Below are 26,384 nucleotides of genomic sequence, written 5' to 3' on the forward strand. Positions count from 1 at the left end.
AGTGTGAATGTCAATGCTATTACCAGCCATGAATACGTGATCACAAACTTTAAATCATAAGCTCATGCAGAGTTCACAGTAACAAGAGTCACAAAACTCAAAAAAGGTAAAGCTGAGATGAAAACAATGCAGCAGCCAACATCTGTTCCAACAAAAAAGTACTATTGGTATTAAAAAATAACAACAACAACAATAATAATAATAATATTTGCATACACATTTACAAAAAAAACATTATATGGTATTACTTAAGAGAATTCTAATCAATGGTTGCCTATCATGCTGGACATGAAAACAGTTTTAAACAATTTAAACATGAAAATCTAATTTCAAATGTGTGAAACTGAGCACCATAGTACCACCATCACCATTAAAGATTTTGGAAGGAATGTGATTATGAGAAACATTTTGAAAACTAATAACCCAAAGCGAATCTGCTGAGAGTGATAAATAAATCATAGTCAGGAGCTATGGTTTTGTTTTAGTCTGACATGGAACACCATCATACTTAAAATGTACACAATACACCAACCAAACAAAAAAAATCACAGGATATTCAATGCAAAGAGTCAATAAAGCAGAATAATGGATATGGGTGTGTTACAATGGGAAAAGAAAATACAATAAACTATACACAGCATGAAAGACAAGAAATATATCATGGATAAAACTGAATCCTAACACAGATTAAACCCTAAAAGTGACTATATTTTATCATTAAAGGTGACTGCAGTGTTTCCCTCTGCAGCCTTTTAACTACACATGGAGCAACACTTGAGGGATTAAAGCATCTGGGTGTCTGTAACTAATTAATCTGCATTAATACACTTCTTCACGGTCCCCTCCCTTGGGCAATACAACTGGCAAGAGATTTAGCATATTAATGTCATCTAAATAGGACCTTTATCTGCGTCCTTTGTTCCTCTTTCTCTTACCTGTCCTGCCCCTTTAAGATTAGACATTTCAATCTAGGCGTGTTTCCTGCTGCCATTGACTAAAACCGAGAGCTGGCATCCTGCGGGAAAAAAGCACATTAAACCGCCCTGCATGCTCGCTCCCATACAGGCGTTTCTTTCTCATTTTTTGACTGTTTTTTTTGCACATGGATGCACACTGAGCACGTCCGGCGGCATGACCATAGTGTAAAACCTGTGAGCGCGGAGCAGCTCGCCTGTACGATCATTTATGATTTATCGAGATGATATGAATGTCAATCGGTCAAGGTCCGCTCTCCCGATGCAACAGACACCCCTGTGGGATTTTCCAGCTTCTGGTGGGAAACATCTGCCACAAGCGTTTGGATGGATTTGTTTTAGTTGTGCTGCTCTGAGCGGACGGTGAGAGGGTTGAGACAGTCTGAGCAGCCCAGTGTGGGAGCCTCTCTGTGGGAATGACATGCTGCAGTAACTGGGAATAATATGGATTAGGAAACACTGATGATGTGACTGCGACACTTTAAACGAGAAGAAAATGCTCCCCAGTCGTCTCTTTGTGCAGAAATCTCTGAGTAAGTGGTTGGTTTCTCTGCAAGTGGACTGAGTGTCACATTGACTGAACAGCGTTTAAATTAATATACGAGGAGCGAGAGCCTTATTGTGTGACTCCGTTTTACAGTATAAACACTGACCGGATCCACCAGAGGACCGAGCTGAACACAAGACATCATGTCGGCGGTGATGATAACAAGGAAGGTGCGAAAATGGGAGAAGCTCCCGGGTAAAAACACTTTCTGCTGCGACGGACGGGTGATGATGGCCCGGCAGAAAGGAGTCTTCTACCTGACCCTCTTCCTCATCATCGGGACCTGCGCGCTCTTCTTCGCTTTCGAGTAAGTCACGTCCTCCTCTCCCTCTTCACTCCAGACCAGCCTCCAGAGTCAAAATTAAGATTTGCTCCTGGAAGTATCCGTCAGTCACTTCAGGGCTCTCCCCCCCCCCCCCCCCCCCCCCCCATATGTTTCTGTAGGGGCTGACAGTTATTCAGCCATCTGTAGAGCAACGCAGATTAGTCGATTAATCCATGTTAATGATTAATCATTGTCACTCTGTTTTTGAGGTAAAATGTCAAAATTCTCTGTTTGCAGCTTATCAAATGAGACTTCAGGTTTCCTTTGTCTTCTGTGAATGTAAACAGAACATCTTTGGGTTTCAGACTGTTTTGAAGACCCCACCTTTGGCTCTGGGAGCCATTTTCTGAAATATTAAGGGCCAAATGATTAATCAGGAAAATATAGATGGATTAGTAATGAAAATAATGGTTGCAGCATTTCAGTACTAAACTGTACAGGCAACTAAGGTTTATTCCCATTATTGACTGATGCGACATTTGTTTTCCTGCTTGATGAATTAAGGAGTGAACAACCTTTTATACTTTAATACTGCCCTCAAGGTGATCCATTGAAACTGCATGTTTTATCCAACCACTTATCTAAAGCTCAAATATATTGAAGTCACTATGATATTTGACAAAGAAAATAATAGAATTCTAACATTTGATCAGCTTGAACTATCAAATATTTGGTATTTTTGCATGAAAAATTGCTGAAATTATAAATCAATCATGAAAATAGTTGGTTATAGTTGTTCCAACTCCAATTTTTTTCTCAAGAACCATCTCTTTTTTTTAATGAATTACAGCTACCTGATGTGTGCACAATAGTTTTAAATGAGTATTAGAGGTTTGTAAGCTCAAGCTCAAGCTTGTCATGTACGTAAAGGCAAAGCGATTCTTTGGATTTTCTTGCACAGTCTCACTGTGAGCTGATCTGTCACCTCCTGCATGGCCTTTATTTGTATCAACCAAGAATTTCTGTTTTGATAACTCAGACACACTGTGGATCCTCAAAATTCAGACCCTGTCAGAGAAAAGGTTTATGATTGACCACATACTGAAGTGTTAAATGTTTAATAACCCTAGCTGTTCAGCTTTTCCACTGGTTTAAGAAAGGAAGGCTGCCTTTTTTGTTGTCTCAGCAGTTCTGTCTCAATCCACTACTCGCTCAACCCAGCGGACTCATTAGCACTGAAAACACTGCTGGTTGGCTTGGATACAGCGTGTGAACCAAAATCCTGTCAGCTAAGGTTGCACGGAGGCTTGTTTTTAGTATGAGGAACATGAGTTTGAGTGATGGTCATAAAGCAGTGCTGCCTCTCATTTAGACTGCACTCATTTTTCGTCTTTGTCCCACTTGTTTCCTCCTGATTCTCTCTTTTCTCACCAGTTTCTACTAACAAATCAGCCACAATGATTTAGCACAAAGTCCTGCTCTGTAACACAGTAACCCCTCTCGATTGTGGGCGTGTATGCAGCTACCAGGCCAAATGGATTTGAAGCATAGCAGAGAAGAGAAGGAGCTGCTCTCACATAGTGCCAGGCCCTTCCCATCTCTAGCTGCTCTGCACTTTAATGGCCTCCAGCTTTACTTGGAGTCTGGACAGAAGGAGCTGTTGTCCAGCTCAGAGAGATGATACCGCTCACACCGAGCATCCAGAGCCCAGAGGAGGTATTGTGGTGACTAATGGCTGGAGGGTTGTTAGCATACCATGTTCATATTACAGCGGAACATAATTATCTCTCACAAGGGGATGGATATCAACGTGGAGATTGGGCCCAAGCAGCATGGGGGTGATTTTCAAACTCGCCATTACACGGCATGTTGATACATATCTGATTTAAACCTCTGACGGAGTAACAGCTTCCTACAAAAAGCCTCTGAGGTTTAATGCATCCACAGACTGCCCGTTTGTAGTTAGATTTAATAGCAGAATTGAAACAGTATGTCCAGTCCTGGTGTGAATGGAGGAAATATCCTCAGCTACTATCAGCAACTAAGACATCATTTTATAGTTGATTAATCTGCAGATTGTTTCTCATTCAATCTATTTTTTTTCTGTAAAATGGCAGAAAATAGTGGGAAAAAAATACCATTACAATTTCCCAGAGCCCCGAGTGACACATTCAGATTACTTGTTTTGTCCAAGAAACAAAGATATTCAGTTTACCATCATATATGAAAAAGAAAAGTAACAAATTCTCACATTGGAGAAGATGTTGAAAATGTTATTGGCTCTATGGATGGAAACGTCGGTTAGCCAGTCCAACATTTTGGCCCAGAAACAAATATCTAATAATATGTTATGGATTGTCATGAAACTTTGCACATACATTCGTGTCCTCCTCACGTTTAATTGTAATCACTTTGCCGATCCCCTCATTTCTTATCTAGCACCACCTTTAGGTCAAAATGTTACTATCTAATACTTTGGTTTGTGATTTAATGCCTGCAAAACTCCCGGTGTTCCCAGCTGCTCATTGTTTTAGTGCTAATTAGCAAATGTAGCATGCTAACACGCTAAACTAAGACATTGAACATTGTGCGTGCTTAACAGCAACATGTTAGCATCTTCATTGTTATGTTAGCATTTAGCTCAAAGCATCACTATGTCTAAATATGGCCTCAGAGCTGTGAGCATGGCTGTACACTCTTGATCCCGTTAAATGGCTACTTGTGTTCGCTAACAAAGCGGAGTGAATTGTTTCACTGATCTCTAGCATAAGATCAATCATTTATCAGCATGATGGCACATTAATTTTGTGTCAATCAACTAATCAATCAATCATTGTCACAGTTTTAGTTAATATGGTTTATAATATCATCAGTGTTACGCAACACGATACAGTGGACATAATTATAAAAGGCATCGATTAAAAAAAATTTAAACTGCAGACAAAATGCAGAGGCTGCATCATTGTAATCTAGGTTTATGCTGCAATGCTTTTTGTGTCGGCTAATTCTGGTGCAGTTCATCTTTCTGTTGTCAGATAGACTGTCTTTGTCGCATAGTTTCCTTGTTCTGAGGGGTTCATTCCTGACATATTGGCTCAAGGTGGAGCTGTGAGCTGCACCATGGCATTGATAGGAGAACAGAGAGGGCAGTGTCCTGCCGTGGCCTGGCTCTTATCCAACACCAGCCGAGCAGACATCTCACTTTTATCACCAGCCATCGGCACCCCGTGCACCAAGACCTCCCCGTGCTTTAATTTGTGCTAAATTGCGGAAACAAGAAGCCGAATACACAAATGGAAAGAGCCATTAGGAACAGCTAAACAAATTATTCAGTGAAGAGGTGGGCACAGCCTATCTCACAGACTTTATGTCCTTACCCTGTTGGTTTTGTGCCCATTTAACATCCACCAAACTCATGTTTGAGTGGGATTTTACATGGTTACATTTTACCTATGATCTATAAAGCGCTGTGTGGTTATTTGTCTAACGTATGTAAATGCAAACTGCTTCCTCACAGTTGGATGTTCACTGGTTTGGTTCCCATTTGTATGTTTGTGTTAATGTGTGTTTGGTGTGCGTGTGTATGTGCATGTGGATAGCCACCTATGGAGCTTGGATGAAGGAACAAGAAACTGGAACACAAGGACAGTGTGTCATCTGTCCGTCCACCCCAGGCCTCCGAGCTACGTGGCCAGAGAAGCATATGTGCATGTAATGAGACTGAGTCTTTCTCTTTGTCTGTGCGTGTGTTTGCACTCTACATCCTTACATATGCTGCAAGGTGGAGGCGTTCAGTGTGTCCGGCTGACCACACGTCCTCTAGTCGCCTTCATAAAATGTGCTGTAAAAGATGCATTGATGAGAGGAGCAGGGCAGAGCCTACAGAGGGAGCAGCTGCAATCAGAGAAGATCTTGTAACCGACCCCTGAGCCTCCTTCAGCATCGAACCCCACCCCATCTCCCTGTCAGCCAATCAGAAAGGGGCTGCCGGCCCTGATAATGAGCAATAACATGATTTATGCTCCATTCAGAGTACATGCTCCACTTACAGTAACAGTGATCTACAGGCTTTGTTCTCTGGAAGCTTCCCTGGCAGGAGGAGATGGCTGCTCCTCTGTCGAAGGTGATATATGAAGTGATATTTTTTTGCCCACATCCTGTGCCATACTGAGAGGAATAGTTTGCATCATTTCTCCCTTTGTCTTCATTTGTTTGGTTCAATAGATGCCCCCATAGGAGAAATGCATATAGACAGCTTCCTGTTTAATCATGCTGTTAAATCACTAGTATTTTTTTTTTTTTTTTATATGGCTGAAATTAAATCATCAGATGAATTATGATTCTTCGTTGACTTGGTGAATGTTCTATGACGTAACATCTGTAATCCCAGTTTTAATCCCTGTAAGAGCACTATGACCCTGGCTCCCAGGTTTTGTCTCTCTCTCTCTCATATTGTACTTGAGTTGCATAATAAGGAGGACTGATTCAAACCGGACAACAGATTGTACCCACTGAAGCTTTAGTGTAACTTCTCCGAAACGCAGTCATACAGTGGAGTGAAATTTCAAATATTTGTAGTTCAATGAAAGGTCTAAAATGGCCTCAGTTTGTGTTGCTCTTGTCTCACCGTCTCATTTGAGCTGCAGAGCTAAGCATTCAATTTTCTACAAAGAAAAAAACCCTCATCTTTCAAAAACCTAGAAGGTCATTTATTGAACTTTACTGAGACATATGAAAACATGACACAGTGCTGATTTTTTAACTAGACACTGACTTTTTTTGAAAATGGGTAAGTGTACTCACTTTCCAACACTACTCCGGTCAGTTCTGCTGCCCGGAGCACTTGAGAAAGAGAACAGGTTTAATATAATTTTATTGTTCAGCAGACATAACAACAATAATATTTTTTTCATCCAGGTGGTTAGAAAAGGCTTTAAGGATTCTGGAAATACCTTCAAAAAAGTTGTTGTTCAGCTGCCTTCTGGATTTTTCAAAGATTGTCAGATATTTCGTTTTCAGAGGAATTACGCTTAGCTCTGTGACTTGAATGTAATGGGAATACATGAGAGGAGAAACAGGATTATATCTGTGGAATATTAAACCCCAGTGAATTACAATATCATAATATTTTTTTGTCAAAGGCGGCAGAGGGCAAGCAGAGTTTGTGAGCTATTTTTTTTTTTTTTTTTTTCGGCAGTGCCCTAGAAACAGGCAGAGTCACAGTCTACAGATGTTTGTATGACAGAGGGCTGTTACTGAGGCCTGCTGTGGATCTGCCTGCACAGCAAGTGCATAATTCATTTGTGGTATGATTCATGCAGCTCTGCAACAGCTTACAACTGTTAAGTATTAATAAAGGGGCTTGAAATGTACAATAAAGGCAAGATGTCATGAGTCACTAAGGCATGACATATTAATCCTGGGATCAGCAGTTTTATTGATGAGCAGTTGAAAAGATTTTAATTCAGCAATATCCCTACTTTGGAGCCTTCTCATCTTTGAGCTCGTATCACCCCGAGTTAAGAGGAGAAATCCTCTGGATCAAAGTCTGCAATAGACACACCCTAAAGCTCACACACGTACATACATACAGCAGACTTCCATACAGAATAAGCAGAACTGTAGGTAGCTTATCTGTATCTCTTATATAACACTGTTTAATTTTATGTGTCATGTGATTATTGCCCTTTATAACCAGCTGATTGCATTTTTTCAACTATTGGGTCCACTTTATTGAAAAGATAAACATCTTTTTTAATATACTTAAAGTACTCTGGGCCTAGTGGTCACTCTAATGACTTTCTGAATGTTGTGTTAGGGGTCCATTAATGAAGCATGTGACAGAAACACTTAAAATTGCATACTAAGATAGATTGAAGAATAATAAAAGAAAATATATGTTTTTGTGGTGTGGTTTTGATTTCATGGTCTTAACATGGTGACAGTGAACATTTCACCCTTCATATATGATGACCAAGTGAGATTACAGTCGTGTTATACTAACAAACATGGAGCCTACATTACCCACAATGCTACTGGAATTGTACAGTTGCATTGGGTTGCATAGATGTTGGATGAAATGAATACTTTGAAATGTTGTGGTGCTTCATTGCAGGTCTTGAGTAAGAAAAAGAGAGGGGAACGTGTAGGTGGCATGTGAGTGTCGTTTGGTGCTCTGATTGATTGACTGACTCACTGATGAAACCATTTTCCACACATGGACGTTGGACCTGATTTAGTCCAGTTTTTCTGCTGCCTCTTTGGTGACTGATGAACACACATGTCACTTTGCCAACACTACCCTGCTTCTCAACAGCAGAGGAAATGGTCACATCCGGGAAGGACGTGGAGGCTTGATGGGAAGCGATGATAGAGTGCGCCTTGATACCTACCAGTCATCATTACGGGAATTACACTTCATCGACAGACTGCCTCCCCTCAGTCTGAATCTATTGGCTGCTCTATGCTGTCTCTGCACAAACAAATGGGCCAAACATACTTCACAGGCCTGGTCCAGTGGAAAATTCTATTGATTTGATCTCTGCTTCTACTTTCCATTAGTGTGAAAAAAGGCACTGCAGGAAAACTGCCCATACCAGTCCAGCAGGTGTTTGTGTGTGAATGTGTGTGTGGTGTTGTTGCTGTCGGTATGCTGCCGTACCTGATTCATCTACATACTGCGACTGAACAGGTGGCCTTTCTTCTCTGCCATGTTGTGCTGACTGACAGTTTTTAACTCATCCATTTCCTTTTAAATTTATTTTTGCTGTGTGTGTCTTCTTGTACTTGCTACATAGTGAGGAACAGAACATGCATTTTACCATCAGAGTGAGGACATTTTTGGGAAGTGAGGACATTTTGGCCAGTCCGCACAACTTCAAAGGGCCGTTTGAGCTTGTTAGCTGACCTCCTGTCATGTTAGATTTGAGTTTATTTGAACAGATTTTAAACGGGATGCTATTTAGCAGTATTGATTATATAAAAGTGGATATTGTTATATTAGTTTCTTTCTACAATTGAATCGTCAGTGAACTGGCAGATGCTGGATGTTTATCCATCACAACCATTTAAGCCACTTCTTTCCATGTACCCCCTGCCAACTGCAGAGGTACCCCTGGCTGGGAATCACTGCTGTAAAAGAAACCTTCACTTATTCGATTAAATGACCAGCAGTGTCATTATGAGATGTCAGATGTGTAGTTTAGTCCATAAGTATTTGGTTCCAATGGTACAAAGGCTATTAGTCTAAAAGTGCATCCAACCAAACCAGAAAGAATCACGTAGTAATAAATACATCATCATGCATTAGTGCTGCTTTCAGGCAGTTTTGGCCAAAATAATTTATAGGTCACAGTCATTTATGTAACACTATATGCAGTGCTTCTGCTGATATGTGATACAGATAAATGGCCGTTGTCGATATGGGGTATTAAATTCCATACAAATGCACTTTGTACTTTTGTGTGGAAAAATCCTTATGACTTATACGTAGAGCTGCACCTAATCTTTATTTTCTATCTATTAATATGCTACTTATTTTCTCAAGTAATGGATTCATTATTTAGTGTAAAAATGCATTTGTATGATTCACTTCTACAAAAACAGAATAAAGTGTAATGTAATTTTGCCTGTTTGTCCTTTGAAATCATGTGTGTCTGTTCAGAGGATAGTTTTTAAAATGTTTAAGTGGTCCAAATTTTCATCGTCCGTATAATGAAGCAGAGTTTGTCAGCTGGCTTAATGCATGACACTCAGTGCTAAAGTCTTGAACAGGATATAGCACTGTACCTCGCAATCCTGTAGTGCAACATCACTGTTGCATTATGAATATATGATCCCGGCCACATGGGAGGGAGATGAGGCTGCACAGTTTAACTATTAATAACTGCATGTTGAAGCCTTTGCTGCTGCTGCTCTGCTCTGTCGCAGCACTTTGCACTGCAGCTCACATCTGTTATCACTCTGAGCAGCAGGCCTTTTCGGTGGAGGAGCCCTGCTGGCTCTAATCTGAAAGTCCTGGCAAACGCAGTTATGCTAATTGTTCTCCACTCTTCCAGAAGGTGAGGGGAGTGTGGCATGGTGTTGTTTATTCATGGTCATGACTTCGGCATGGTCCAGAGAAAGGGCAGCTCACACAGTTCATGACCTTGTGCTCAGCGCACCAGTTCAGAGTATGTCTGTTGTCATGTCACGCCCTCTCTGCTCATGCACTTTTGAAGAGGGCTCCCCCATTTCTGTTAAGGTTGTGTGCAGTCATCGTGTAACTGATGCAAAAATATCAAATACTTTAATTCAAAGTATTTCTTCTGTAATGAACTCTGGGCTGAAACTAACAATTTTACTAATTACTAATGGTTTTGTCTATAAAATGTCAGATGTAGAAAACATGTAGAACATTTCCCCAGATTCACAGTGATGTCATCAAAAGTAAAAAAGATTCATGTTTTGTTTACAATTATATAAAACAAAGAAAATACTCACACTAACAAAGCTGTTCAAATATTTTTCTTAAAATGACATAAATGCATATGAAATAATTGCTGATTGATTTTCTGGCAATGTCTAATCAAACAATCCGTAACCCTAACCCTATCCGATGGATCATCGCAGCTTTAATCATCACAAATCAAGACACAAACATTTATGATAAGGCCAAACAGAGTGACTGCAGACACAAACTGTGGGTAGACAGCTCATCATTAAATGACTGAAAAAGGTTCTGAGGATCTTTACCTTCTTCTAGACTGGATCTTTTAACATCTGTTTGAATGTTTTTGTTTGCCTACAGATGTCCCTACCTGGCTGTCCATCTGTCTCCTGCCATCCCAGTTTTCGCTGTCCTTCTCTTCCTCTTCGTCATGGCCATGTTACTGAGGACCAGCTTCAGTGACCCTGGGGTGCTGCCACGGGCCCTCCCAGAGGAGGCTTCATTCATCGAGATGGAAATTGGTGAGTCACAGAAAACTTTAGAAGAATTTTGTCTTTTATTTTGCGTTTATTTATTAGCAGTTATTTTCTGAAGCATCCTAAGCACCTGTCTCCCCAATATTCCCACTAATTCGGGGCTTCAAATGTTTCCCTATACTTTCCCCCATACTTATAACTGAAAAATCATACAATTAGAAAGGTGGTGAAGATATCTATTAAAACTGCCGTAAAAGATATTTTCATTATTACAATATATCATCTGACGGTGTGAAAACAATGCGAAAGGGGTTTCTACTTATGAGGATTATCCCCTAAATCTGCAGCTGCATGGCTTGATGGAGCGTTACAGTGAGATTCAGCTCACTATTTAACAGTCCAGCCAGCGACTTTACTGTTCTGGTTTACTCTCACTGCTCTCATACCATCCTTTTTGGCCAAAGCATGCAGCTGTTTTCAGTTCTAAAACCCCACTGTGGACACTAGCTGCTCAGCACCAAACAGCAGACAGACACAGTTGGTGACTAGATGGTGAACATAGTGCAGCATGTTTCCCTCAGGAGTTGGTAGAGAGTTAAAAGGAGAGTGAGTGAGAGTTTCCAAATGAATGATGATTAAGTTCTGCCGCTACTGGATGTGTAAAAAAAAAAACACCTGTTTGCTACGAAGTTTGCCATATACTAACTTAAAAGGTGATGATTGCTGTATAGGAGTTCCCCCAAAAATCAATTATTGTAGGTTTAAGTAAATTTAGTGAATTTAGTGAAGTGTTCAAATCCACAATGACAGTCTTCAAAATTGATGAAATTTTAAAAATGGATATAAAGCGTCAATGCTAGTTTTCATGAAATGTTTTGTGCTCTTTACAAACCTTTGTGATTTTGACTGGAATTCTAAACATACAAAGCTTGTTAGCAAAACATTTGTATATGGTAACGTTTGAAATGATGGATCTGCAAAAACGTCTGACATTTACTGCTGATAATGGCAGAAAAGAGTAAAGCCAGCCAGTAAAGAGCACCTTCAGTAATGATGCTCAGATCCACTGCAGATTTTTGCCAGGATTGAAGTGCTCTCACCTCTTTTGGTGTGACTGCAGTCCAGCTCCTCACCTTGAAGTGTGCATAGCTATTATTCGCAATCAGAGACTGCACTGATAATGCCTGCAGGCACAAGTCCCTTATCTACATCCATTTAAATGTTAAGTCAACAGCAGGACAAATGGTTATTACAGTTCATGTGCTTTTACAGCATCATCATCAAGGTTGTTCTTTTTTGCATAAAGTGACGTCCAGAGACTGCAAATTAGGTGGAAGTACAGCAAGTGAAGTAGGCATAAATACTTCAGTGTGTAGCTAGATCAGCAGTGAGCAGACAGCCACAGTCGTTCTTTGTTTGTTGTGCTTTATGTTGTTAAAGGTTGGGTGTGTTTGTCTGTGGATGTAGCGCTAGTCTAACACACATTCATTACAAGAGATCCTGTTGTCTCATCACACAAAACAAACTATTAACTGCATGATGATGACAACAAAGCCTTTGCACACAAAAAATAAACAACCCATGTTGTCTTTAGAAACTCTGTTTTTTGTGTCAACTCCCTGTGTTTATAGAAGAAGCTTTTATTCTGTAATATCTCGTACACAAGCCTCCCAGCCTCCTCCCAGCGTCTCTACCCGCCTCCATCCGTCCCTCCCTGCCTGTGTGGCTGTTCAATGTTCACTCTTTGTCTCTGTTAAAGATTCACGGTGTCTTTCAGCCGTCACTCGTGCTCTCTCGCTCCACTCAAGCAGCCTGGGTGGAGACTGGTCTCAGCTGATGACAGAGGAGGGCTGTAAAAGCAAGGCCAAGGCTCTCTGTCCTCTGAGACTGGGTTAGCTGGCAGACAGCGCTTCTCTGACTCATAGTGCTCGCTGGATGACAATGGCTCAGTGGTCTGACTGGCCTCGGCTGTGATGACCCTGGCGGAGAATGTGCAGCTCCCGCATGTAGTTTATAAGACGGAATCTCACTGGAAATTATTAATGTGAATAGAGCCACAACTAATGACTATTTTCATTATCGATCGGGGCTCTAGACTAACTTCTCCAGCACATGATTTGCTTCCACGCTTTCTTTTTGGTACAGCATTGTATTTATCAATGACCTTGTATGTTGATGAATAGTGTCTTAACTGTTATAACCTAGTTTGGCATTAATGTAAAGATTGAATATAAAGTTTCTCTGACACGAGCAGTGGCTGACATAATAGTTTATCTTCTATTAATTTTAAAAGAAAACTGTAACAACATTAATTTTGCCTTAGCAGTACAATTATTTAAAAACTGACTTAAGTACTTAAGTATTTCTCACACAATCCAAAGGAGATGTCTTAAAGAATGCAGCCTAAAATCCAAAAGTAGTCCACAGAACAATTGATATGGGACATTCCTACTTTGGACAGAGCCACACTAGCTGTTCCCCCTTGTTTCCAGTCTTTATGCTAAGCCGGTATCAAACTTATCAACTAACTCCCTGTAAATAAGTGATTTAAGCATATTTTCCAAAGTGTATGAACAGTTCCTTTTAAATCTCTTCACCCTACATCCCCTTGAAGTTGAGTCGAAGAGTTTTTAGGTCCTGGTCCTGCATACCAACGTAAAAGACAACAAATCTTTGGTAACACATTCGTTTTATGTTTGTCTTGGCTTTCTTTGGCATGCAGCCCCTCAAACCCTTCACTGACTGAGAGCCTGTTTTCAGTCTTACATCTTCCTTTTTTGGTTTAATTCTTTACATTCCACATTTCAGCAAATCTCTTAATATAACAGGACACCCATCAATTCGTCACTAAAATGGGTCACATGACCTTTTGAAGAACATGCACTGCAGCAGCTTAGATGAAGCCCATAGTTTAACAGCTTCCACCCCACACTTACAACTGGTCTACAGCATGTTTTCTAATGTGTTCGGGTAGCTGTTTGCTGTTATGAATGTGGGCGTGCTAGCAGCCAGTCGAAGAGGCAAGTATGGTTTCTGGGGCTGACACAGGCATGTTGATGAAGCAGCCGCTGCCTGGATGCTCCGTCCCCTCTGCCTGTTAGCTGCTAGTCCCGGGGGGGAATGCTAATACGAGGAGAGGCATCCTCGTGGAATTTATAATGCTACTAGCAGACTGAGCTTTGCTACCCGAGGGAGTGGCATCATTCCCTGTGAGTGATGACTCGTTAATTTATTCTCCGCTGCTTTATCCTGAAAGCCATTAATCCTACGTTCTGTAGATTAATGCAGAGCATTTTGTGCTGTCACATAAAATGAATTTCTGGAGATGTATTTTTGACACAAGCTTGAAAACGGGCTAGTTTATTTATGCAGAAATGTTTTGTTTTCCAAAAGCTTTTTACAAATCATAAATACGCAGCTTAGTTTATGTACAGTTTCCCATCTCTCAGATCTGAACCCTTTTTCTCAAGCCCAGATAATTTAATTTCCACAAATACCACTTTTTTTTTTTTTTTTATCTTAATCTATCTCCACAAAGTCAAATGAGCCTGCTTGCTCTTTTCCATTAACTCACTCCTTCCCAATGCAGTATGTTAATGGTAGATTTCTCCCGAACAGCTACTCTCCTGAGAGATTCCAGCCAGCAGCCCTCTGGTCATTAGCCAGCCTCTCAATCCTCTCAGCTCCTGCACTGCAACATAATCAGAAAGATCTGGATTGCCAAGAAATGTGAATGTATGAAAAAAACGTTTGGTTTGCAACTGCAGAAACAAAAGATAGGACTGCCGAAATGTGTTTCCAAATATAGCAGGACACTGCACTTTATAGTTGCTAATAAATAATATTAACAGCTCAGCAGTGATTACACGTAAATCCACCATCATCAATACTGTATCGAACATAATGTCGTTATTCACTGACATCCTCAAGGTTCAGCTGTCAAGATTTACGCCTTATTTTTTCTTGTCCTTGTCAATGAATCTCACATTTCTCACAGCCTGTTTTAAGAAATATACAGCAGGTGGACACCATATTGTGAGCACCTGTACACTCTATTGTAATTCAGTGCATTAGGGCAGCAAGACATGTGAATTTGTGAAGCTCATAGTGTTGATTATTTGTGAAAACACCGTGAGACGTGTTAATTTGTAATTTTTGAGGATGCAGTTTGTGCTGTTGTTGTATTGGATTGCAATTAGATAAAACCTTTTGTAATGATTTACTGTGTGCCAACTCCTACAAATGTATGTTGTGTTTTTTGTCTCCACAGAGGCTGCAAACGGGAACGTGCCCGCTGGACAGCGACCCCCGCCCCGAATCCGCAACGTGCAGATCAACAACCAGATCGTCAAGCTCAAGTACTGCTACACCTGCAAGATCTTTCGACCACCTCGAGCATCTCACTGCAGCATCTGTGACAACTGTGTTGGTAAGAGATCTCTTCTCATCTGAAGTCGGTGCTTAAAATGTTCAAACTAAGCCTTTACAAAGTGAGAAGACAGCTCAGTGAAACTTATTTTAGTTTCTCAGAAATAGAAAGGTGAATAATGTTTACTGGGAAAAATAGCTTGCTGATGTGATTATAACTGAACCCTCGGTCTTAATTGCCTCTCTGTACTCAGTTGTCACAATGATTTGAATAATTTAAAAGTCACAGCTTTATAAATAAATGTTGGACTGAGATGACAGGGTGAAAAAGTTTCTTTGAAAACTGAAACAAATGGGCCAAAACCTTCACAGGGAGTCTTTTTTAAGGAATGTGCTTTGAATTTTGAGGGTGGTTTGAACTGTGTGTGTGTGTGTGTGTCATTTCTCAGTGATTTGGCTTGTGATGATTGAGGAATGCGTCTGAAGGGAGCATAGACTCTTGGGCGATATAAGAGGAGACAGTGGAGGCTCAGTGAGGGAATAAGCGCTCAGTCATAGTGAACACTGGTTCATCTGTGTCCACCTGCTGTAGAAACACACACACACACACACACACTCCAAGCATGACACAGCAACATGCCTCAGTCCCTTTTTCTCTGCAGTCATATCTTTTGCTTTGCTTCACGTTGTTTATAGTGGTTAAAGTCTCTCACAGAATATGCAGCATCATAAAAAACCAGCAAACCATTTCACAAATTATATTTGTTTATAGCTGGGCCCGTCTCTGGTTATGAGATGTCTGATACACAGTATAGTTTGAGCATTTGGACAGTGGTTTTATCTCTGTATATAGCACATGGGAGTTGAAATAAAATAATAACTGACAGAATATTAACTGAATAGCTGCACATATCTTTCAGTGATTCAAATGGACAAAATGGTAATTCAGTTTGATTCTCAAGCTTTAATTACTTTCAGCTTTAATTTGAGGCTTTCGACATCCACATTGAGTGAACAGCGAAGAGGATTAATGTTCTGCTGCACTCACATGCAATCTTAAAAAATGGGAAGGGGGCATGTATTACAAGACAAAGAGGCAGAAGTAAAGCATGCTGAAAAAAAGGGGAGGGGTATCAAAAGGTTCCTTCTGTGCTCTGTAAATATAAACATGATCCATTTATTTTAACCTAATATCTACAAGCTGCTTCACTTCTCGTTTCTGCCTCGATGTTTACAGTATATTGGCATATTGTTGTGAAACTCCATCCAGGGAGAGCAGCGGTGTGTCTGCTGCAGAGAAAAGTGTAAAGCAAGATGTTTACCTCTGCTGTCCGTTTGACCCTGCCCTGCTTTCATCTGACTCTCCTCCAAATTACAGAAGAGGAGAGGCAAAGAGGAAGTGATCACTATATTTAGACCGCAGGTTTACAGAAGCTTATGCACAAAACTCTTTGATCAACAAACGTACTGATGTATTTTTAACACTTGCTTGATTTCCAAAAGTGTCTCATGTTTTCTGATGTTGGCGTGCAGCGTCCGATGCCGTGGTGACCTTTTTCCTCATTTTCACAGACCGTTTTGATCACCACTGTCCATGGGTAGGCAACTGTGTGGGCAAGAGGAACTACAGATACTTCTACCTGTTCACCATGTCCCTCTCCCTGCTCACCATTTACATCTTCACCTTTGACATCGTCCACGTAGTCATGCGTGAGTATCCTGTCTGCATTTGTCCGATCTGAGGGAACAGACAGGCCCATCATGTAGCAGAACGACACATCTTTACACAGAAGAATGTGCCAAAACGGGATGGACGACCTGCGACACAAGCTCTCTAGCAGCTTCTAGTGTGCAGCGCAAACGTATGCTCATGTGCTGAAACTATGACCTAATTCAGACCAGGCTTTTCCTGGAGCATGACATGACACACAACAGGAACTGACAGCTTGACATGATTCCTCTTTCATCCTCATCCTCCGGCTTCCTTGTTCTAGCCAACACAGACAGCAAGACGACAGAGAGACGAGGAAACAGGAGTGTTTCTAGTCAGGATAATTAGCTCTGGGCTTGTTATCTTAATTCTGGAGTAATGAGAATTGTGCCCTTCCAGTAGAGACAAAAAGAATAAGGAGGCAGTGGGATTTTTTCGAGAGCCTTCTCTTTTTAACTTTTCTCTGTGTTGCTCTGTTCACAGGTTCAGTGGATAATGGCTTTTTGAACACTTTGAAGGAAACGCCTGGAACATATCCTTTTAAACTCTGACCACAGTATATACCATGCAAACACCTACTATGTGCACTATATTCGCCAGATTTCCTAGAATAGAAAAACGAAAAACAACAACATACTTTTCAAGTATGACACCCAACTATGACCTCTCCCCGTGATATTCCAATAATAACTTAATAAGTAGGCACAGCAGGCCTGTCAAGCTTTGGATTTCTTACTCTGATGAAGCCTTTTTTAGCCTTTCTGAAACCTAAAACATGAGCAAAAGTATTTATCTGCTCTAACGTAAGCTGCAGTCCTTAGCATCCATCTAATTAACACTTTGCTAAGATGGATGCAGTGTGCTAGTGGTAAAAGAGCATTAATTCAAAGGCCGAGTAGCACAGCTATCTATACAGGCTTGTAGGGTTGAAGGCTAAGTTAAAACACCTCCCAGTTCATGACTTGCTCATACACTGTTTAGCATTTCACTGTCCTGAATGCTGATCTTAAAAATTTACTTCTTTTAATCTTCATTGTCTTCCACTCACATTATTAAATGATCAGGATGCTGATCTTTTGCATGGTGCACGTAGCTTTAGCCTCAGTTGTTTAGCATGATAACATGTATGAAGCTATCAAGTGCATGTATGAGACCCCTTTTGGAAGATTTCTGTTTTTAACGCATCAGCTGGAAACAAAAGTCAACCAGAGACCGCCTTATCAAAAAAGTTGTGAAGCTATCGTTAGCTTAATTAGCTACCTAGCTTTTTTTTTTTGAGGGGGGGCATTTTTGCTGGATAGAAATAAGGAGCTGCTTTTGAATTTCGATGGTAAATCTACCACAGTTATTGTTAAACCTGCAAGCTTGACACACATGGCATCAGAAGTTAACGGGGTGCAGGGCTTAAAAAATTGACTGAATTTAATTCCAGCTTTCTTTCTTTTTTCCACAGTTAAAAGGATTTTAAAAAATCCTATCCAGCCTTTGACCCCATACTTTTTCAGACTTTCTCTCACTGTCAGCTTTAATCACGTTGCATAACTGTCTGCCTGCGTTTTGCCGTCACCTGCTGTCCACTGTGTAATCAGTGACCACGTGTCGGGGCAGAAAACATCTGTTGCTGTTTTCTTAACTGGAGTTCACTGTGCTGGAGGTGTTGGTGTGCTTCTTCACCCTGTGGTCGGTGGTGGGACTGACTGGCTTCCACACCTACCTGATCTCCCTCAACCAGACCACCAATGAGGATGTAAGTGTACATGCAACATGTTCAGCTAAGCGTGATCTCTCCCAGTAAAGCTCTCTGTCCACGAATCCCTTCAAACTGCACATAACTGCAGACTGATGCTGTTGTTCCATCCACAGTTTGTTGACTTAGGTCTGAATCATCCTGTGAGGCACAATGCTGCACTTTGCATTTAGTTTGTTTAAGCTTCACACTGTCTTGCAAATGGACTATGACCTGTGAACACATGGACCAACTCACTCGTTCTTTGGTTAGTTTTCTGTGGCGCTATTGTCGTCAAAGTACTTCACAGTGGCAGAAATTCAGCAATCTTGCTCTGTTAAACTGACATATGGGCTATTTTTATCTTGGTGGTCTTATTAACTAAAAACTCTTGAAGACTCCAAGTGGGGTGTACATGCTGAGGTTGGATCATGTAAACTAAAGCTCACAGGGTGGTGATAATAGTAATAGTAACAGTAACAGTTTTGCTAGGTAGCTAACAATTATCTATAAAGAGAGACACATGTGTTTATACCTTTTTCAGCATCTGGCCAGAAGCACTGAAATGCTTCTTGTTTGCATTTGCACTACGTCACATGGCTCTCTGATTTATCCAAGACACACAAAGAGTAAATAAAGGAGAACTAAGACCCAAATATTCAGGCACTTTTGGCTCCTCTGATTGGTGCTCACCTGAATTTCTACCATTAATTCACCTTCCCAAAGTATCTAAACTCAAGAAGGAAAGACTTCAGTGATAACTGAACTACACAAACCACATGTGAATGTAACATAAACATCATGTTAGAGCAAAGTCCTCCCTCTTGGATCAATCACAGATAAGATAAAAGGCCTAAATGCAGAGATTTTTCTAGTTTGGACGAAGGGTTAGAGATTTATTCGTTTTGTCAGTGTTGTGATCAGACAGCCTGGCTTCACGTGACTGGAAAGATAAACTTACATCACAGAGGTGTAAACATTACAGTTTCAAAGACTACAGAGCTGTTTCCTAGACAACGGCACCTCCTTGTGCAGCACTGAAGGAGAGCTGGTAAACTGTGGCTTGTTAAACAAGGTTATTATATTGTAAACGCAAGAGTAAAGCTACCATAGACGGTTACTGTGAGCCCACATGAAAAGAAAACACAGACTGTTAGAATATAATATCTTAAGGCTATTTATAACTGCAGCTAAAACACACACATACTGCATGTCATGTTTGTTTCTTCTTCTCTCTTTTTTTAATCAGACTTCACATGAAGCAGAACAGACCACATGGAGGGACTGACCAGTCTCTCTGTCTGTTTTTTTAAATTTGATTTAATATGTCCTCTTTTTATCCAGTGCAGCCACACTGAGACCAAATATCTCTTTACAAGAGAAACATGGCCAGTACAGCAGGCGCCGTTTTCTTCTGCTCAGTCTGAGCCAAGTGACAAATTGGCTGGTTAATGATTTGAATGCTAAAAGCTGCAGTTGGACTCCTTTCTGCTCACCAAGCCGACAAAGTGTAATGATCTAAAAATATGCATGAATAGCTGCAGCATTAACAGAATTGAGCTGAAATAAGAAGAAAACAGACCAGCTGGTTTCTGATTCTCAACTCTTCAGCTACATTTAGAAGAAGCTAGTGAGGCTAAAAAAAGGAGGAAAAAAAAAGTATTGATTGCTTGATCGCATTACCATTGAGTCATTATTTAGTCACCACACACACACATATTCAGGCCGATGTAAAGCAGATGATGAGTGGTGGTGGTGCAGGTGGATGAATCCACAGAGGGAGTAATTTATGTAGTGTCTGTGTACCAGTGTTAACGGTGTGTATACTTTATTGGAGGCTTTGTTAGCCCAGATCTGACTTCAGAGGCTCTGACGAGAAGCAGCAGCAGCAGCGGTGGTGGTGGTGGGAGGCTCTAGATGGCTGAAAGCAAGAGAGTGCACATACTTTGTTGTAATGATTAATTTATAATTCCTCTTTTTCCTTCCTGTGGGATGGCTGGCCTCATTTTTTTCATTTAATCAGTAATGAAGCTCTGCAATATGCACCTACAGTACAGTGTAGCGCTGCTCCAGCAGCTGAAACAATGGCTGTCAGCCCGGACGTTTCAATATCTGTGATTGGCCTAATAATAGATGCATCGATACCTGCAGGGGTTGGGCACGCTGCCAGAAATACTGCTGTGGGAGAGGCGGACAGAGGGAGAGAGAGAGAGGAAGTGGAAGAACATAGAAATGGTTGAATAAGGGCATACAAGAGAAGGCACCTTGAGTGGTGTATCTGCTCTGGGCTCCCATAGGGTGACACATGTACTGTCAACTGTGTCTTCTACACACACATACACACGCGCACACACATACACACGCACACACAGATACACACATAGTACACATGGGCCTGCAGTACTGAAGTACCTCATGGGCAGACTGCTGACCTACATCTACTCAACTGAAACAAAGCTGCTGTCTCTTGACTCACTGGAGGGTCAGTCAGTGCAAACTCATGCCGTGCAGCCAAACTTTCTCTTCTTCTGCATTTTTATTTTAGGTGAATACAAATAACATCTAAGTTATATTTTTAGTCACAGATACATTAAGATCAATCTAGCACTTAAAAGATGATGAAACAATAGGTTCTTGTGTTTTCCATATTATTGGTCATGTAACAAAAATATTTTTATCCTTAACAAAACGAGCACTTTGCTTTACTGTCTTCTCTTTAATTGCTGTTCTAATGTCTGTAAATAAACATTTTACATATTTTTTTTCTTTAATCTGAAAATCATCCACAAGAGGTGGGAGTGTATCTGCAGCCCTGAGTAGTGTCTTTCAGGCTACATACATCCCCAGCCACCTTCACTCACAAGGTTGTATGTAACCTGAGAACTCAGATCTTCTTATATCTGGATGCACAGTAAGACGAAAATGTTCAGAGAGACTTGAGTTAGTGGAATTGTGCATAAGATGATGCACAAGATATCTGAAATATTTCTGTTTGAGGTTATCGAGCAGCCATAAAAACCTAACATAGAACCTGAAAGGAGCCAATATAGAATATGTATATTATTCAGTCAGTGTAGAATAAGGTGATTTTTCCATTCCTAAAGCTGCGTGAAAAGAGGAAAACCAGATTTAGAGGGCTTAATATGTGCCTCAGGTTAGCTGCCAAATAATGCATAAGGCTGAGAGTGTATATACAGTACAATGCAGAAGGACTGCATGTGTTGCTGGGGGATTCCTTTGTACCGTTGAGATTTTTCGTTGAATTATTAAAGTAGTTATAATTTCTGGTTGCCATGCTCATTCACACCCGTTGGCACAAAGAGTTCCCTTTAAACCAGGAATCATTAAGTTACTGATATGATCCTTTTTAGTAGGTCAAAGCCGAGCCTGTGGGAATGACATCTAAAAAAGGAACTATGCTTTTGAATAAGGTATAAGCAGAGGGGAAATCTTTTAAAAAGAGAAGTGAGCGATATTGTTACCAAATCAGGATGCTGGACGCTTGGGATGCTGGTTGATGGTTTGGGAAGGTTTGTCGCTCCACTTGTGAGTGTTTTGTATGTTTTTGTTTTGCACAGATTAAAGGATCCTGGTCGGGAAAGAACAGAGTCCAGAACCCGTACAGCCACAAAAACATCATCAAAAACTGCTGCGAGGTGCTCTGTGGGCCAGCGTACCCGAGGTAACGTTGTCTCAAATTAAACAGCTCTATTCATGGCAGGAAGAAAACTCACCACCGTAGTCTCATCAGTTCTGCTGATTTTCTATTAAATACCTGCTTTGTTTCAGAATCCGACATCTTTTTTATATTTAGTTATATATATATTGAGCTTTATATCTGTTTCTTTCCTCCTGCTGTCATCAGTGAGGTCTGTATCAGTGCCCGTGGTAGATCAGACGCTTAGATGTGCACTTCAGTCTGACAAATAACGAGCAGGATGCAGTTAGTGACTGATTGCCTTGTCTCGCTCTCCAGTGTCTTGGACAGACGAGGACTGATGCGGGAGGGTTCACCTGTTCCTGCAACACCTGCTACCCCCCCCTCTTCCACCTACTCCAGCAGCGGCAGCGGCAGCAACCCAGTGCCACAAACCACGGTGAGCGCATACACACACACACACACACACACACACACACACACACACACACACACACACACACACACACACACACACACACACACACACACACACACACACACTGTTCCCTCCCCCTTCACACACTTCTCTGCGCCTGGCTCCAAAGTGGATCGAGGCTGCGAAGCACAGAATAGTGAATACAAATCAGACATAAAACTGACTGTAAACCAATTACAGAGAGTGTTGGAGAGAAGAAAGGAGGTGTGTATGAGAGGAAGTGTGCTCTAAATGGAGAGCACTTTTTGTATCGATTGTCCATCTTGTGACACATTGATGAGGAGCCATTTTGTGGCTTTTCACATGGCTGCCATTGTTCATCTGTTGTTTTAATAATTGTTCAGTTTTAATATTTTCTGCCATTAGCCTTGTTTGTGCCATTCATGTTTTTACATATCAAAATAAACCAAATATCAGTGTTGCTACAGATCATGTTGACTTTAACATGTTTCACTGCCACATTACGTACTCTAGGAAATAATGAAAATCCAGTTGATTTACCCAAGACGGGTAACAAGATAGTTTATTCCCCTGGCTTCGAATGAGACGTCTTTGTGCACACTTGTATTACCTTCGTTATTTGTTTTAGTTGTAGGGCCTAATTAAACGAGTCATGTATTTCACTGCGTTTGAAATCACTTCCACTAGTGGGTGTTCACAGTGTCTGCATCAGTCGGGGCAAGTTGCTTCATGTTCAGTGACCCTACTAAACCTGGGAAATGAAAAAAGCATTTGGCCTCTATCTCGCCCTTTAAAGACAGAAAATAACATTAATAAGAAAAACCACTTGTAGATGTGTGACAGCATCCCTCCACCTTACAAAGTAAAATACCAGAAATGTCTGCTAGCATGTATATGGGGATTATATATGATGCATTTTTTGTTTGTTTGTTTTGTTTTGACAAATCCCTCAGCACTGTGGCCACATCTTGAGAAACTTTCTACAACATAGTTTCTCTCAGTCAGTCAGCAAGGAAGAGACAAGGAACTTAATTTAACTTTTTTTTGTCATATTTTCTCTTCATATAAAACTATTCAGTTTGATCTGTGTGCTGTTGATATTTAGACTTGAATGGGATACATTTAATCTTAAAAACAACTCAAAAGCTTCTACTGTAATATTAATAATATAACAGAACTTCTACCTGAGTATGGCCTTCTGACTCTGTCACCATGAAATTGAACTAAAAAATGAGATTTTTTTTGGTATCTGATCATTTTTAGCAACACCCAGTCACTGTTTTATGTCATTCTGTCATTTTATCGATATGGTGGGTAAAGACATCAGGTCTGCTAGACATCAGGGCTGGGTATCAGTACTCAATACCCTCTAAGGTGTCAACCAAAATAACCCAGTATCAAGTAGGGTAAAAACCTTTCCAGTCAAACGATACCTGCTTTCGATCTTCTTTGTACACAGATCTAGAAAATAGTGACTGTTTTTTATGCTTTTTCTTGCAGCCAACCACCGCAAGCATTCTTCAATTTAATGCGGCATGTGATTGGCCGCATACAACCTACACAGGCTGTGATTGTGAAGTCAAGCTTGATGTTTATGACTGAGATGGTAGTTGAGCGTCGAGATGCTACCAGCCTAACATGGCTATATTAGACACCATAGATAAAAATAGATGTTTGAAATGAGGAAGGATTATCTCAGAAAAAAATGGAAATGGGAGTAACATGATGAAACACCTAATTTTGCATGGAGAAAAGGTACTAAATGAAGTACTCTATTGGTATTAGTATCACTTAAGGGTACAGGTATTTCTGCTGTAATTTTTCAACGCTACCCAGCCCTGCTAGACGTCTGTTATGATCCTAAAACAGTAATCACTTTAGTTGCTCATAGCTTGCCACAAATGCTGTGCTTGTTTTGTGCCTGTATTCACTCCTGCGTGCTTCTCAGTGGCTCTCACTGCATTTGCATCTTTTCAGCATGTTGTCCTCTGCCTACAGAAAACCACAGCTCCACTCATCCCCAACGAGCACACACCTGATGACGCCAAGCCGAGCATCGCTGCCTCAGCAGAGAAGAGCCCCTCCCCCAAAGAGGAACAACCCCCTGCAAAGGTGCCACCTCTGGCCTCACCCGAGACCGATGCAGAGACATCCCTCGCCAAGGACAAGACCCATTAGCTGCATGACGGGGCGGCTCTCGTCGTAGCCACCCCCCCAGCATCCTGTCTGGTCAAGAAGTAAAACATTACAGTCTGATTACTGTGCGGGTGATTCTGTTATTCTCCGACTCCTGCCCTACATTCCACCAGAAGAGCAGAGTCTCTGCGGCAGCTCCCCCTCTTCCCTCCTCTCCTCACCAGTAGCTGCAGAGCTGTTTGATTGACACTTACTCCTGCAGGAGGGGGAGTGATTTAATGGAAAGTCAGCAGCTTCCTCTGTCTCCTGAACACTGCATGGAAAAAGACACACAGGAGGAGAACTGCAGAGAAAAAATAAACTCTCCAAGCGTGTGACATCCTCACAGGTAACCTGTGGACTGCTCTGATTGTCAGTACTACTTTTGATCTTTATTTAAAATTGCATAATGACATTTATTGTGAGAGGCCAGTTCAAATATACTCCTTGCAAGTGTCTGGCTAAGACGATATTACTTCTGGACATGTATAAAACATACAGTCATACATACAGTCAGTCTTAAGTTGTGTGCACATTACATGCCCTATGCAAACCATGAGAAAGCAGTCTGTGAGTACACATGATGTCCAGGCAGGGGGAGGACATGCAAATCCTTAGCTGAGATATCTTAAAGGAGCTTCTTCCAGGCAAGTCAAAATCTACCTAGTATTCTGATATTGCTGCAGTCAGTACTGTTGTTCCTTATGTGCATCTTTTCTTTTTTTTTTTTTTTTTTTTTTTTGAAAGTGATCTGATCCAGACCAACGCCTGTCCTTCCATTTTTATATAATCGATGATGTAGTGTGACGTCGGTGCTCTAAAATAGATGAAATTGCTTTACACACAGTTAAAGTCTTGTATCCAGGAGACGCTTCGCCAGAGTCCCAGTGTGTTTCAGAAAAGGCCTGTCTTCTGATCACAGTAGACACTAGTTGTAACAGTGCCTTATCGTAACAGTTGCACTATCAAATGCAACTGAGATCAACCAACAGAGAAGCCCTTGAATCAGTTCTTGCCACAGATAAGGTGTTAAATCTGCCAATGTTTATACACTAGTTAGTCCAGTGGTTCCCAGCCTGGGGTTTGGACAAGAAGAAATTACTGTGTTTTAACTGGTCGCAGATCTTAAAGGGTGGAAACCACTGAATTAGACCTTGTGAAGCAAAAACTAAGCAAAGCCATTGTTGAATTGTACATAGTTTTAGCAGGTAAAGATGTACTGAAAACCTCTACGCTGGTGAGGAGGAAAGATTGCAGCAGGGTTTTGTTTTGTTTTTGCTTTTTTTTGTGTGAATCATGTGAGCTTGAGCACCTCCTCCTGCATATCACTCCAGAGCTGATCTTCCTCCCAATCCTCTTTCTTCCTGCCGTCTTCTTCTTCCTCCCTCTATAAAAACGTCTCTCATATTTAAGTCCCTCTCCTTGTATCTTTGCTGTGACAGTTATTCCTACAGTATGCCCAAGGCCAAGGCTGCTTCCACTGCAGCTGTTTGTGGCGGGCTCATTATCTCAGCCGAGAGAGAGAGAGAGAGAGAGAAAGATGTTCAGTCCTTTCTTTTCACACACATCTGTGTATTGCAGACGGAGCACGGCCTGTGATGTTGCTTGAGAATTTTA

At 41.1% G+C, this 26,384-nt stretch overlaps 1 protein-coding gene across 1 annotated transcript; it reads left to right on the forward strand.

Moving 5' to 3' along the window:
- Positions 1–1,147: 1,147 nt before the first annotated feature.
- zdhhc9 (zinc finger DHHC-type palmitoyltransferase 9) lies at positions 1,148–25,328 on the forward strand. Its single transcript, XM_070836611.1, has 10 exons — positions 1,148–1,507; positions 1,615–1,828; positions 10,575–10,735; positions 14,961–15,119; positions 16,631–16,768; positions 17,253–17,299; positions 18,412–18,516; positions 22,074–22,177; positions 22,472–22,592; positions 24,591–25,328. The coding sequence occupies exons 2-10, from the start codon at positions 1,665–1,667 to the stop codon at positions 24,768–24,770; spliced, it is 1,179 nt and encodes a 392-aa protein (XP_070692712.1). The 5' UTR covers positions 1,148–1,507; positions 1,615–1,664; the 3' UTR covers positions 24,771–25,328.
- The last annotated feature ends 1,056 nt before the right edge of the window (positions 25,329–26,384 follow it).

This window comes from Pempheris klunzingeri, chromosome 9 (assembly GCF_042242105.1).
Source record: "Pempheris klunzingeri isolate RE-2024b chromosome 9, fPemKlu1.hap1, whole genome shotgun sequence".
Classification (NCBI taxonomy): Eukaryota; Metazoa; Chordata; class Actinopteri; order Acropomatiformes; family Pempheridae; genus Pempheris; species Pempheris klunzingeri.